Source organism: Poecilia reticulata, chromosome 1 (genome assembly GCF_904066995.2).
Source record: "Poecilia reticulata chromosome 1, P_reticulata-male-v2, whole genome shotgun sequence".
Taxonomy (NCBI): domain Eukaryota; kingdom Metazoa; phylum Chordata; class Actinopteri; order Cyprinodontiformes; family Poeciliidae; genus Poecilia; species Poecilia reticulata.
In genome coordinates, this window is record NC_088830.1 from 6,020,830 (window position 1) to 6,036,563 (window position 15,734).

The 15,734-nt window shown below is 39.2% G+C and overlaps 1 protein-coding gene across 2 annotated transcripts; it reads right to left on the reverse strand.

Moving 5' to 3' along the window:
- Window positions 1-478: 478 nt before the first annotated feature.
- On the reverse strand, window positions 479-13,896 carry LOC103480680 (E3 ubiquitin/ISG15 ligase TRIM25-like). Of its 2 annotated transcripts, none has more exons than XM_081598507.1 (9): window positions 12,996-13,896; window positions 11,762-11,851; window positions 10,112-10,192; window positions 9,218-9,370; window positions 7,846-8,005; window positions 7,701-7,739; window positions 5,079-5,150; window positions 4,892-4,969; window positions 479-1,727 (listed from the first exon to the last, which is right to left on the reverse strand). In XM_081598507.1, the coding sequence occupies exons 1-9, from the start codon at window positions 13,590-13,592 to the stop codon at window positions 1,162-1,164; spliced, it is 1,836 nt and encodes a 611-aa protein (XP_081454633.1). In that variant the 5' UTR covers window positions 13,593-13,896; the 3' UTR covers window positions 479-1,161. The 2 variants fall into 2 exon arrangements, with proteins under 2 accessions (XP_081454633.1, XP_008434052.1); XM_008435830.3 differs by having other exon boundaries at window positions 11,762-11,857; window positions 12,996-13,894.
- Between the last annotated feature and the right edge of the window lie 1,838 nt (window positions 13,897-15,734).

The window sequence follows — 15,734 nt, forward strand, 5'->3', positions numbered from 1 at the left end:
TCTCTGATTCCTTTTAGGATCAATATGTCTTGTTTCTTTTCTTTCTTCATTCCTTCTTTCCAATGGGCCATCGAGACACTTAATTTAATTTCCATATTACAAGTATTTATTTGTAATGCATATATAAAATGCTTGTATAGACATTTTGGGAAGTTAAATTTAACATGTCTGTCGTTAGCTTCTAGCTTGATGAAATGCACTTTACTATTTTTTTGAAGCAACTGAATGATTTGGGTAAGTAAGGATATTTGAAACAAAAGGGAAAAAAGCAAACATTCCTGGCAACCAAGGTCAGTTGCATTCTGGGTAATTTTTTGGGGTTTTCTCAGTTCAAATCCCGAATAAAGCCACTTTGCTTTCATGAAAACAAATTCATATTTTCTTACAGGTAGCATATTGTTGATAAGCATAGATAGACTTCTTGTCTTTATAAACAGCATGTTTTAGTGGTCAACATAAAAAATTATCTGACACAACATTCACGTTTTCCACATTAACCTGTTTATTTTCTTTAAAGTTCGACTGTACACGGCAGAAAGAAAAACAGGTTATTTACATTCTTTGGAAGAAATGCTGGTAGTCATTGTGTTTCTCTTCCTCTTTGGTAAACTCAGGTTGTTCCAGTTGCTTTTAGTCTCTTCTGCTTTCGCATACTGTAAAAAGAATGCCACGTCTGGGTGTCGCTGCTTTCTCTATGATTTAAAGTCTAAAATGGGATTATAGCCCTTTACTTTGTCTTTTAATTGTTGAATTCTCTCCTCAAATTTTTCACTTCTGTTCTCGGAGTCGCTCTCAACTGTCTCCGCTAACATCTACAACTGGCTAACAGCAGTTACAAATCTTTGGCTGCATTTGCGTTAAAACAATAATGATGTTTCCTATTTTAACGATATATTTAAATATAAAATAATATGTTAAATATATGTATAAAATATATATTTTAAAATATATTTTAGATATATATTTAAAATATATTTTGAATATATTTAAAATGCATTTTAAATATATTTAATATATTAAATATATATTCTCTTCTGAGCAGGTTTCTGATTTTAAATATTAAAATCAGAAACAGGCATTCCATTCAATTAAAATAATTTGTTTCGGCCATATTTCCTTCGTGTTTTTCTGCGGCAGATCATCACTGTTACATAATGACCTTTAGATCCTGCTAGCATTAGCATTAGCATTAGCTCCTGGGTGTGGGCAGATGAGCAGGGTGGAGTCCAGATCAAAGCGGAAAGCCGGGTACAGTGGTTCGGAGAACTGGCACTGAAAGGTGTGGAGGAGTACCACTGTGTCCGACATGCTGTAGAAAGACAAGGACCCTTTCTGTCTCTCCAGCAGAACCCCGATCCGCTGGCAGGGCGGGGCAGCCACCGTGGTCTTGCGGTTGTCGTGCCACGCCGAGTAGCCTGTATGCGTGCACCGCAGCCGCCAGGAGTACTCGTTACGGCCGAGCAGGCAGGGCTTTCCGCCGCCTTTGCGTCCGATTGACAGCGACGTGACCCCAATGTCGACCCATCCTCCTCCCCGCCACTCCACCTCCCAGTAGCTGGCGGCGCCAAACAGGCCCTCCCTGCACAAGACCTGAGCTATTGAATCAAAGCGATGCGGATGGGGCGGATAGGGCTGGGTGTCCTCGCCACAGTGGGCGCCCTGAGGCTCCTCCAGGAGAAGCAGACTCGGGTAGGCTGTGTTGGCGTCCAAAGAGAGACGACACGAAACTGAGGACAGCAGAGAGGAAAGCGAGATAACGGTTAAATACAGGCATTTTGAGGGGTAGGTGTTCAGGTGGAGAAAGATGAGCTAATGCGGCAGACGGAAACTTAGCACTGAGAGATTTATTACAGGCAGTCATATCAGGTTCAGTTATGGAAATGTGGTTTAATATAGACTTTGAAATCCAGAAATTGTTCCACTGGGCTACATACTAGCCACTGTTCAAAAAAGAAAAAAACATTTCGGAAAGGCATCTTTTGGTCCAGAGGAAAATGAGCAGACTGTGCTCCAGCACTACCTATTATCATGTCTTTGGCACAGCTAGCTAAAAACAAAACTAACTGAAGTTTACAAAACAGTCAAGTAAATTAGGTTTTTTAATTTATCCTGAAAAATAAATGTAGGAGAAGCTAAGTGCGCAAAATGTTTTCAAAGTTAGCAAAAGGTGCTATAGCACTAAGCTAAAAATTAGCTCTGAGATTAGCAAATTAGCAGATTAGAGGAATGTAAATGTCCTTAAATTGAAAAAAAAAAGGCATTCAAGTCTTAATTTAAACATTTCCATTTGGAAACGACAGAAGCCGGACGGGATTTATTTACTGGAACTATTTAGCACAAATTTTGTTATTTTATAAATTTGAGCTTTAACAGTAAAAAACCTCATGTATGTCTGCATTTCCTTTGTCAAATATGAAGTGAATAAAATACATTTTGCAAGCAGGATTTTATGAGACAGATCCAACATATTCACATAGTTGTGAAGCAGAAGAAAAATACAGAAATATTTGTTGCTTTTTGTCCCAATTGAAAGCTAAAGTAGCCATTTTGCAAAGACAAATTTCAGTCTCAACATGTGCAAAGCTTGTATAGCGATACGACCAAAAATCTGTAAAATGAACCAACTAATGCACTGTATTTGGCAGACTACATTTAAAAAAAAGCACGCCACACTTTTCAGTGTTTTACTTAGAAAATAACGATAGTTTGTGTTGGCTCTTCACTTAGCTCTCATCCCCCCCCCACCCGGCTTATTGCGTTGTTCCCGAGTTGTAAAGGACAGTGCCAGGCTAAGATGTGAAAAGTTGTCCAGTATTTCGGAGGACGTTTTGACACTACGGGACAAAAGGCTCGCTCTGCCTTCGTCCTCCGCCACGTTAATTATTAAAGCCTGACAAGGTGCCGCTACACTGACATCTTGTCTGCTGGAACAGGTAGTGGCACCAGTCTTAATGATGAACCAGAATGTCATAAATACATCATGATTGTCCTTCATTATTGAGGGCAGGCTAGACGAGGGCTGTCTGATTTCCCACCAAGATTCTCATTATGTGGTAAATAAAAGAACAAATGGAGAGAGGGATGAGATGGAAAAATGAAGAGGAGAGAGTCAGGAAACGGTTCCGATTAATTTCCTGATGAGGATTTCCATTTTCCTCTCAAACGGCAGACAAAAACAATTGACTGTGAAAATATCACTAAACGTACAGCATACTGTCCAGTTTATTTGTTAACATCTTTGTTTTCAGTGGATGCAAAACGCACCAATTAAAAACCAAGCAATTACGTGTTTCTGTTGCTCCCCCTCTCCACCTTTCACTCGCACGCGGTGCTCCAGGACATGCGCAGTGGTTTCCTCTGAGCGGCAGAAAATGTCTGTCTAATCGTCAGTAATAGAACAGCATAAATCATAAGAAATCCGATGGCCACAGCTAACTCAGCAGCGCTTCGTTTCACAGACGGTGGGGACTACGTCTAACTTTTTCGTCACTTAGAAAAGTAGCTCAAAGAAGGTAAGCTCCGTTGACGTGATGTTAGCAAAACTAGCTGTACAGAGACACATAAGCATTTGTGATGGAAAAAAAAGCCACTCACTGCCCTGAATTATTGTGCGGAGGTGTTGACTGACTTGTCGCAAATATGGGACAACGCTGTGTCCAAAAGTCTGCAATATAGTGATGTGACATTCAAGAACAGTCCGATTTATCTGCACGGCTTTTTACTTATTAGATAGGACTGGAGTGTCACTGAGAGTTGTTGTTCTATCAGATTACCATACGCTGTCAAAATAGCATACATGCAGTGAGTATCATGTCTGCACATGCGCATTAATAAGTCCGACCATCAGAGGAGTTGTCAGTTCACCCTACGCAACAAGTTATGATGAAAATAAGTCATTAAATTGTTCAATGATAACTATACATGCATTGTCGTGGTTTCAAAGTGTATTTAAAGCAAGGTCTGGATGGAGCTGCAGTCAACTACAACACACGCCCGTGTAAAACTCATTAACCTACTTAACTGCTAAGTCAGGATAAGAAAGTATATGATGATCTATGTCACGATTCTATGTTGCTGATTAAATAAAATTATATGGTAAAGACGTGTCTGACAGATATAGCCGTATGGCGATCTGACAGCGTATGCTGACCTGACAGAACACCACTCTTTGTTATTGTAATGTTCTGCGTACACTGCAGTAGCTATGATGATTTTATTTAATTATGTACATTGATATTTTTTTAATTAACAAATAAACAAAACACAAAAACGAAAGAGCATGTAGAGCATGCACATTACTATTTCATTGTTTTCATTCAAAGTGACAGCTGTAATGTCTACCATGGTGTCAGACTGCCTGGTTTCATGTAGTGGGAGAGAGGGTGAGAACAGTCACGGTGTGCGCCTTGTGGTTGGTTACTTCTTGCTTGTTGCTCCTTGGTCAGTGTTCATAGTTGAGCGTTATTTACCGTCAGGGCATTGCCTGAATTGCTATGTTTAATGGTGCAGAAAGAGAATGGTGCTATGTTTAATGGTTTTGTTATCTTTTTAGGGTTGGCACGAGACCACTGCGGATTGTAGCACAGAGATGGAACCAAAACAGAACAAAGAGTTTGTTCTGCTTTTAATATTGGTAGAATTTATTAAGTATTTAATATCTAAGTGTTTTTATGGGAATATGGATCTTTTAGATCAATTTGAGAAGTAATTTTGATCATATTTCACATTTTATCGTATCATGTAGCTCAGGGTGCTGGTCTTGGTCTTGACTTGGTCTCGTCTTGGTCTCAATACACTCTGGTCTTGGTCTTGTCTCGGGTTAGGTGGTCTTGACCACAACACTGGTGAGCATGAACCGAGCTTATTCACTTTATTCAAATAAAGTCCTTACATCTGAGTAAAGCTGCCCTCATCCTCTGATCAGGAAGCTGCAGGCACAATGTGGACAGAGGAAACGGAACTGGAACAGCTGTAAAAGTTGATATAAAAACCAACAAAAGCAGAGATGAATGTAATAAAAGTGTTTGTAAAGGAATTTTTATCTCAGAAAGAATTACACATCTTAATCTTCAACTTACCCCTGCTGTTTTGTTGCCCCACAGATTGGGATCGCTGAGGTTTGGAGTTCCCCACTCGGTTACTCTGGCCACCTTCCCAACATGACAAAGACGAAAGCATTTATTTTAAAAAATCAAAAATATCAACTATCTACACACATTTATGTTGACTTCACCAACTCAAATTCAAGATTTTTTAAGACCGTTATGAATATAATATAATTTGTGGCCTATATCACATGACATATGGCTGTACGTTTTTACTTTTACTTAGTAATTTTACTCTTACTTGAGCACCTGCCCCTTTTGCTCCTGGCCCCAAAGTGCCCTTTTGGTAAATTTATTTTATTTTTATTTGGTATTATTTTCTAAGACCTCACATAATAACATGTGCTAAAATTATTTGTTTTTTTGTTGGGGTTTTTTTTGTACAACATAATAAGCCCTCCAGTCACCTTCTTATCTTTGACCTTTTGCCCGTGACGCATGACGCAGTTGGCTCTCCGCAGTGAGATAAAGCGGCTAACTGGAGCTCAACGTAGTGAACGTTCCAGATTACAGAACAGTTTTTGGTGAATTAAAAAAAAAACGTGTTTGGTGAATAAAGTGGAGTAGACTTGCTACTTGTCAGATGACGGAAATCGTTTCTGCTTCAGCATGTAGTAGCGGTTTAAGCAGAGAGGTAATGAAATACAACAGACACTGACAGGCCTCTGCGTCTGCCTTTCTCTGAAGAACTACTGAGCGGGAGGAGGCAGCCAGGTGAGGAGAAACTGTTATCTATTGATTCAGTGTTTTTATCATACAGACATTAGGCAGTTGTTGTTGTGCTACAAGCTAGCTGCTAGCTAACGACTTTGCTAGCAAAGCAAGATAACTAAAAAGCTTCTTTCCTGTATTGTTAATGATATTAGTCATTCTTCAGTATTGCTTATGCAATAGGGGCACATCGCCTGTCCAAAATCTGTCATCTCCATAATGGATATATGTCTTCTAATTTATTTTGCTGCATAATGTACATCGCATTTATTCTAGCGTTAGGTAAATGTATCTTGAAGGAAAATATCACTTAAATAAAAGTCCAACAAAGATATTAATTTAGAATTAAAAATAACTCACCCTGAATTACCATGATAGATATAATGAATGTAATAAAAGTGACATTAATGAAGGGGAAAAAACTCAATTCAGACTTTAAGTAAGTTTAGGATCTGGTTCGCAGAGTATGAAGTTATATATATATATATATATATATATATATGTGTTTTTTTTCCCAATTATTCAATGAAAATGTTTTTTTTACCTCAGTTAATGTAATCAAAACTTTTGGAATTGTAATGATTTCTTTTTTTTTTTTTTAAATGTTTTGTTTAAATAACTGCTTTCTAAATTAACTCATTTTTGTCTCGTGAACTTAAAAAGTTATTTGCCAAACATAGACTTTTATTTGCACACATCAGAAATATTTTGTTGCGATTTTGGGCCCTGCCCACGACGTCATGTAAGAAAAAAGTTTTTAAGCAAAACTCAGTAGGTTTTTCTCATGGTGATATGCATTAACAATTCAATTTTTGCTTTTGTTTTGTTTTTTTTTTCTTTTCCCTGCAGTTCCACATTAAAGTTTGATGCAGCTCCGCTTTCCAGAATGGACCATCTGCATCTCCACTGCAAGTGCAGCAAACAGGCAGCTCTTTGTTTTATAGATTACAGTCACTAAAAGGTTGCATTGTGCCCTTGTTTATATTTTTAATAGTGTAATTCTGTAAAGACAAAATATGTCTGGTGGTCCAGCTCTGACTTACATATCTTGCTAAATTGCAGGTTTGAATATTGCAATACTTTCCTATTACAAAACAGACCTGCAGAAAGAAATTACTAATAAAATATCTTGCATATGTATAGTGTTATGCTCTATATAGAGGTTTTCCTTAGCTTTGATTGCATAGCTCACATTATTGTTATTTATCATTGTTTATTAAACTCTGAAAGCTGAGTGGCTTTGTTAATATTCTGTCCTAGAATGCAGTTAGATGTGGCCTTTTTTTGAGCACCTGCCCCTTTAGTGGTCTCTGCACAGCCCTGCAATGAATGAACAACAAACATGTTTTAGCCAAAACTTCACCAGACTCAGACACACGCCTGCAGTTTTTGGTAAAGTTTCATAAGTTTTATATTGAAAAAAACTGATTTGGAAAAACATTCTTTTAGTTGATTTTGTTATTTTTTTGTTAATAATTTGATCAGTTTCTCAGTACTTGAGTAGACTTTTTACCAAATACTGTTTTTACTCTTACTTTAGTAATTTCTTGGACGGCTGTTTTTTACTTGTACTTGAATACAACTATGTTGAAGTATTGCTACTCTTACTTGAGAAAAATCTTTGGGTTCCCTGCACCTCTGATGTATTGTAATTTCCATTGGTAAAAATGAAATTGTTAGAGGATAGGACACCAAAAACGGATCCAGCCCAGGGGCCCTGCATCCTTGAAGATCCGGCCCTGCATGCTTGTTGTCTTTTAGTATTATTAATTAAGGGCTGCAGCGTTAAATGTCATGTAAAAACCTCAGACACGACTCTCCCACAGAGGGCAGGACACGGTGGAGTGTGCGGGTGCATCTGAGGATCGCGTTACTTAAGCTTACCGTTTACAAGCTCTCTGGTGGGGACGCAGTTCTCATTACCTGGAAGAAAAACAACATGTTGGACAGAGAGAATGAGCCAGCTGGGTCAGAGGTCAGGAAAAGGCCGTAAATGCTATATGTGGCACAGCGGGTGTTTCCTGCGTACCCACACGGCCGATCCTGTCGACCTCCTCCCTACAGACGTCCTCGATGCAGCTGCGGAGATGGCTCAGCGCTCTCCTGGCGTCGCTGAAGGCCTCTGGGGCCAGGTTGAAGGTCCCGGAGGGCCGATCGGCGGAGACGGGGACGCAGAGCAACGCGGCCGCCTGAGGTGGAAACGCAAAAACGAGAACGGAAAATTACGCCCTGTCCCATCCCTCGGTAAAAACTCGCTGACTCATTTATTCCTCTCATCCGTTCCTCCTAATGTCTCTGTCAGAGAAAAAAAATATGTCAAGTGGAGTTTGTTTCCTGTACGGTCCCTAATGACATGCTCATCTTCACAAAAAAATAAACTGCCTTTTCAATATTTGCTAAAAACAGGGTTTATATAGTTTTCACTTAGTAAAATGTAAATACTTTCAAGGTGAGTTTTCAAAGACAAATGAACTAAAGAACACTTTCAATTCATTATTATAATTTATTACTGTTAATATTAAATAAAAATCATATGTTGCATTACGCATTCTACAGTACGGACAATATACAATAAAATATAACAAAATGTTATGATTTGAAATGTCTTTCTTACACCTTGTGCACTTGACAAAAAAATCTCTACAAATATATTATTGTTAAGTTTTCTGGCATTTAACAAATATAAATAATTTTAGTGATTCTACCTTATATAAAACTAGAAAAGTTTGGTTTGATTTGACTACAGAGAGTGAGAAAAAAAATGTACCAACTATAAGTAACACATTCCAAATATAGGCTGTTAATCAAACATTAGATCGCACTTTCGAAGAAATTATACAGAAATAAAATACTTTCCAAACCTACAGAAGATTCAAGAATTTCAACTCCCGTAAAAACTCTGTAAAAAAGTTTGATACATAGATGAATAGTTACAAGTTAAATAAAAAAATGAATTACAAGTTAAAAGTCTACAAATGCATCAAGTATATTAAAACAATTTAAATAATTAAAAATATGTACTAGTAATACTTTTTAGAAATAGATGTTTTTCAATGTCTCGAATCTTGATTCTATTGATTTTAGGCTTTATTTTTATTGCTCAAATATTTTTTTTCCCCACTTCCAAAGCGTTTTCTGTTTCTCCCAGTGGCTCCCTTCATTTCCTAGTAAAAGGACATACATGATGCTGTCGTCACCAGTTTCCAGAAACCGTCTACTCAGAATCGGCTCCTATTATTTTCTGGAATAAATCCACAAACCGCAAGCCAGATCGGATAGCAGCAGCTCAGACTTCTTCTGTCTTTCCAAAGAAAAAAACTAATTTCCTAAAACCGAGGCTTTGATTTTTTTTTTTCTTCTAGTTTTGATACAGGTGATTCTTTCCTCTCTTGCCCCGTCACCTGTGTCAGCCGGACGTTGTCTTCGGTTCGCAGCAGCTGGCCGATCTCCTCGTCTCTCCTCCTCAGCTCCTCCAGGTCCGTCTCAAGAAGCGCGATGTCTCGCTCCAGTCTGCCGGCCGCCGCTCGGCCCTTTGCCTCCAGCAACGCTCCCACCTAAAACACAGACACGGAAAATCCACCACGTAAAATACAGAGTGTTTCAAAAATGATATTCAGGAACTGCCTTGTATCTAGCTGTTTCAGATTATTGAAAGCATTTAAACAAATTAAAATTCCTGGTTTTAATTTTTTTAAAGAAACTTTTTTCCTCAACTTTTATCTAGCAGTAGCCTGAACCGCTTCCAGTCACAGAACGTAGAATGAAGATTTGTATGCAGGAAACCCAAACTTTAATCTGATAGATCTTGATCTGATCTTGTGGGAAAAAAAACTACATCAAATATACCATGTTAGATACTTCTGCCACAACCAAATTTAAGACCTGTGATAAATGTGTTTAAGGTCGATATACTTGCATTTTAAAAAATTTATTTAAGACGTCTTAAGGTCTTAATTTATAACATTTTAACGGTGCGCGGACACCGTGACACATTATTTTGTGGTGCATACTACTCAAACAGAATTACATTTTGGAGCGGACTAACTGCTGGAGCAGACTAACTGCTGGAGTGGACTAAATGCTGGAGTGGACTATATGCTGGAGCAGACTAAATGCTGGGTTAGAGAGCTTCTAATGGAGATTTTAGATGCTCGCCGATATAATCCAATACTCGTTTTTTTTGGCTGATATCAGACCGATTTCCAGTATCAATACCCCTGGACACCCTGAGTTCTAGTGTTGGGTAATTCTGCAGTGACATAACAAACCCAAAACTTTGAAGTGCAACTTTTCACCTCAGCTTTAGTTTTCTCCAGACGCTGAGCGATCTCAGCGAACAGAGCATCACTCTCCTCTAGAACGGTCGAGGACAAAACCTAAAAAAGAAAAAAGACTCATGAGACAGTGTGTAGTGAAAGGATAAAATAAAGCCACATAATCCAGATTTTAAGAGATGACACAAATAAAAGCATAAAATATATTTTTTTCCAATGAATTAATAAAAAAAAACTAAATTTGTTGTTTTTTTCGGAGGAATAAAAGTCATGCCTAGGAGATTGAGGAAAGGCGTTTCTCGAAAGACCGAGTTGCTCAGAATAAAGGACATAAATTTGTTTTGCACTGAAAAATGACAGTAATTGAATTGAAACAGGATGTCTGAGTGAGTGAGATATGGGAGTGCAGGCTTTATGTGTCTGCTCAGCTGTGTAACCCTTTAATACTGCTTGTCATTCAGCTAGATAGCTAAGCAGATAATAAAACAAAAATAGGTTTCACTACAGTTAGTGAGAGAAAATATTCAAATGACGCCAACATTATGTATCTTATAGAAATGTTATAGCATCCTAAAGCAGGAGATTCTGAGGTAGGTATTTAAAAATCCTGAACTTACGGTAAATTGGGCAGAAAGTTGGGACCCAAACAGAAACAAAATCCTAATTTCGACATTTAAAGTCATAAAGTTTTTAGCAAATGCTCTCCCAATAAATATTCGTTGATTAATCACATTTTTTTGTTCAGCATATTTCATTAACACAGCAATTCAACATGCTTTACATGATGAAAACAAACGAAAAAAACCCCAACAGAATGATAAACACGTCAACAGCCGTGAAAACCAATAACAGACTTTACAATTTGATAAGTGGCATCGTTAAAAATCATAATTACAAATAAAATATGTTGGTTAAACAATAATCTTTGTAGATCTATGTTGGGCCGAGCCTCATATTTGTTTTGTCTGTTCTGTTTTAAGCTGTTCAAAAAGGAAATAAAAATATAAATAAGACCAAACTCTACAGGTGCAACAATCTTAAAAAAAAAACCTGACCTGCCGATTCTGATTTTGTTTGACATTGATTTTTTTTTTGTCTGAAAAGTTAATAAATTTAGGAACAAAGTTGGCAGTTGGCAGCAGAAGGGTGACTGTTGTTAAGATAAGATCGGTTTCACATGTAAGTTTCGACCAATCACTGATCTCTCAGGATTAAGGGGCTCAGGGTCGATTTAAAGACCGATAGCTACAGCTAACTTGCTTATTCCACTGAAAACCAACGGAAGATGACGTCCTAAACAAAAAAACGTTTTCAAATCTCGTGTTCGGAGCTGAAGTAACAGATTGCTTCGCTGAAGCTCGGTCATCTCCCAGAAAACGGAGGTTTTTCCACAAACCGTTCCGTTGAGACGAAACTGGAGGTGTTGGATGACAACAGGTAATTTCTTCCAGGTTCATTCCACTCATGCCAGCTGATTTCTCAGAACTACCACTTAGACGGGTGATGTCAAGCGCAAACAAACACATTTTGAACTCTCGGGACTTCGGCTTGACATAAATAATTAGTAAGTTCTTGGAAACTCTTCGCCATTGACGGAATACAGTGTTCATAGAAACACTGGATTAACAAAGAATAAGGGGAGTGAGTGTGTGTGAGTGATGGTTTTGTTACCTTCAGGGAGTCCAAGTTCTGCTGGAGCTCTTCCAGGTCCCTCTCTCCGGTCCGTATCCTTCCCTGAACTGTTCTCTGGGATTCCTGGAGCTGGAGCTGAAAGATCACCAGACAAACCAAGAGGTGGCTGATATCAGCAAGACAACAGTCAGTGTCTGACAGTCAGTCAGTATCGATATAAAAGTTCTTGACCACTGACTTAGAACTTCAAATGCAATAATTCAGATTTGGCGAAGGAAATCATCTGAGCTAAACTCGACCATAGTGGATTCATCCAAAGAATTCAATAAACAAGCCATTTGCAACTTTTGCATTATTTGAAGCTTGGCCTTTAAGGAAATGTTGAGTGTACGATATAAACTAACTTATAGTCACATGGGAAAAAACAAATATATGTTCGGAGATCAAATTTAACAAGATTCAAATTCCTACAATTAAAGTAAACAAAAAAAAACAGAAGAGGATACTTTTTAACATTTTCTGCACCAATGCAACTTCTGCCGAGGACTAAATTAGGGCATCCCTACATTTGTTCTCCCATAAAATATCTAAAATTACACCTATTACAACAAGTGCACACGTTTAGTACTTTGCTGCAGCTTTTTAAAGGAGGTTCACCCTGTTTACATCTCAGATATTAGCTTGGTGAGCTTCTGACTGTTGAAGTATGAGTGAACACCAAAATAGCCAAAGATGTGTCTGGTTAAAATCTGAAATTTTACAGTGTTAAGATAAATCTGCAAGTGGTGGACATTCAATGCAATTTAATATTTATATTTATATTTATATTTATGCTATTTATATTTTTGGCTATTTATATTTTTGGCTGAGAAGTGATACAGACACTCACGTGCGCCTTGGTCATTGAGATCCAAGTGTCCAAAAGGGTTAATCCCCTCAATATGACCATTTATGATTTTTAAGTTATCTTATGGTACATTGAATTTAGGCTAATAAATGGAGAGGTGATGAAAAACGATACAAGACGAAGCACGGAGCTACAGGGCAATTATCTTATATAAAAAAAAAACAATGACTTTGTTGTCTATTAGTATTGTTTGAATTTGGTTTTAGATCATTTTTCGTACTTGAAACTATGAACTTTTATTTTTATTATGCTACTGTAACTATATCATCCACTTTACTCGCTCCACCGTAACCCACCAGACTAAAACTCCACCCGTACAAAGCTTTCTTCGACCGCCCCTGTTGCTCATCCCGTCTAACCGGGTACCTGTCTCCTGGCTTTCAGCGTGTCCGCCCTGCGCTCCTCCTCCTCCTGGTCAGCCTGGCAGAGAAGGCAGTCGCCGCTCCACTCGGCCTCCACGTCGGAGCCGCTCCCCACGGGCTCCAGACCGAGGCGGTGCTGGGCGCACAGCTTCTCCGCCAGCCGCTCCACCGCGTCCACCAGCTTGTGCCGCCGCAGAGGTCCGACCTCTCGGTGCGGCAGGACATGGATATCACAGAAGGACGCCAGGCAGACCAGGCACGACTTGCCCGCCCTCAGCGTGCTCTCTGTCGGACAGAAGTCACACGGCACCTCGCCGGCTTCGCCCAGGTACAGTTCCGGCTCGTGGACCATTTCGCTCAATTTGAGTTTGTCGACGACCTCGGCGAGCACCGTGTTTCTCCGGAGCACCGGTCGAGGGCTGAAGATGTCCCGGCACTGTGGGCAGCTGAACTGGCCCAAGTCTACCTGGTCCCAGTAGTTGCTGATGCACACCATGCAGTAGGTGTGTCCGCAAGGGATGGACACCGGGTCTCTGAGGATGTCCAGGCAGATGGGACACCTGAACTGGCTCTCTGTCACTGAGATGTTAGCCTGAGCCATTTCTGGGGAGAGCTCTCCTCCGTAGGCAGGTGACTTCTGAGCTGCCAGTTGACGGTGTTCCTCCTAAAAGAAACTTTTCCTGACTCCTGAAGTGTTGTGAAGGGGAGAAGTCGGGATGTAGTCCTTCCGCAATGTTCACAACGCGCCTGTTGTGCTGCCCTCAGTGCGGTCTGACAGGTATGCGACGCCTCCAAAGGATCAGTCCACACAAATAAAACATTAACACACACGCTACTTTCTCTGAGCTAAGACTTTTGAGTTTTGCTGTAAACGCACAAAAAAATTAAAAATAATGGTGATAAAAACGATCAAATAAAAAATATGAGTTAATAAACAGTTATTAACACTGTGTCTTTAACACAAATTAAATAAAAATGATAAAATATTAAGAAGTATATGTATTTTTATTTTTAGAAGATGATTCTATTGAATGTTTTGATCTAGTTTTGCTTTACAAATACACCCTTACAATATTGCTTAATGGAATAATATTAGAAGGACAGAAAGAATGTTTTAACAAGTTTATGTCGCCATCTGTCGACCATTTGCAATAAAGCAGGCACGTCACAATATTATTGAGTCGTTTTTAAGCCGTAGAAAAACATTAAATATTAAGTAAAATTCATAACGTTTATAGACATTTTTTCCATCTTATTTATAACTTTATTTTTTGGTTATTATTTTGGGAGTTTATTAATGCATTTGAACTGTTTCTTTTGTGGGAGGTATTTACAACAAGTCAGTAATTTATTTTGGAACAATACATGTTCAACATATTCGAATTTCCTCTGGGATATTTCTAATCCAAGGTGCAGTTGGTGGTACGGACAACACGGACCTCATGAGGTGACTGATATTAGCAATACCACAACAGTCAATGACATCAGTGTAAATATAAAAGTACAACTTCGTCTTGAAGGTCCTGGGTTCAAATCCCGGACTGAGATCTTCTACATTGAGCTTACATGTTCTCCCCAGGGCTTTGTCTGGCTTTTACCCACCATTCTTAGTTAAAACTCTTGTAAATGCTCTGACTGTTGTTCCAACAACTCTAATTTTTATGGCTGAAGTTATCCTTAGATCAACTGATTAGGTCTATTTTCTAGTTGGACCGTTTCCAGTCAACTTTCTCTCTATTGATCTGAAGACTTCCTCAGTGTATATCCCCAATCTCCTCTCCTGCTCTCAGTTCCAGTCTCTGCCTGAACCCGACCTTAAATCTGGCACAAAGCTTTGAAAGGCGCTCTGGTCCCTCGACTCCACTGATCCTTTGTTCAAAGCGAGGCCCGTGTTGTGCTTGTTGCTATAGAAAGAGGACTTTTCAGCGAGGCCGTAAGGTGATGCTAGGTCTTTCTTGGCCCAGGGTGTTCCCCGGGCATCTCTGGTATACCTGCGGGACTGAGAGTGGTGAGGAAGGGAGGCGTTGTCCCCGCTCTTTTAGGGGAAAGGCAGCTGGTCAGAGAAGGAGGAGATCAAGAAAGGAGGCGGGGATGGAGGGATTGATGTAAGGCGAGAACGCTGAGAAAGGACAAATAAACAAAGGTGGCGATGAGGGTCTGAGGTGAATTAATTGTATCGAGCTCTTTCACTTTTTGGCGGCAGTCTCTGGAGACAGAAGCGCTGGGAACAGTATACAGTTGATGGAGCCTTGACTTCCACCAGTTCAGAGAGAACCACTGGGAACTATTTCATTCCTTTACAAATACAAGATGCTTTAGGACAATATTTTGTGAATGCAGTCATAAACACAAGACCCTGTTTGTTAGATTTGTAGACTTTTCCACCTGTATCACGTTCATTTTGAACAACAAACATTGAATATTCTTTAGGTACTCTTGCAGTTTATTCATGCTACACACCAAGACAAGAATCTGCAGACACCAAACTAAAAAGAACAGTTTCAAAGTCCTGGTGCTACTGATCAGAAGTCTTTCAGATTTAGTTTCCAACCTCTTACAAGTGTTGCAAGACGTATGCCGCTGGTGCTTGACTATTCAAAGCCCTATAAATGAAAACTTGTAACATACTCTTGAGTGGATGGAGAGTCAATGGAGCTGCATAAAGATGTGGTCTGACATGAGTGCAGTAATTTGGTTAGAAGTCTGGCAGCAGCTTTTTGAACTTGCGACAGTCCAATGATGC

What these genes read in the sequence shown, in the direction of transcription:
- LOC103480680 (XM_008435830.3), bottom strand. Translation starts at nt 13,592, where the DNA reads ATGGCTCAGGCTAACATCTCAGTGACAGAGAGCCAGTTCAGGTGTCCC. An exon ending in CGCTGAAAGCCAGGAGACAG is followed by an intron (nt 11,858 to 12,995) that starts GTACCCGGTTAG and finishes GTGATCTTTCAG; the next exon opens with CTCCAGCTCCAGGAATCCCA. An exon ending in TGGAGAAAACTAAAGCTGAG is followed by an intron (nt 9,371 to 10,111) that starts GTGAAAAGTTGC and finishes TCTGTGTTTTAG; the next exon opens with GTGGGAGCGTTGCTGGAGGC.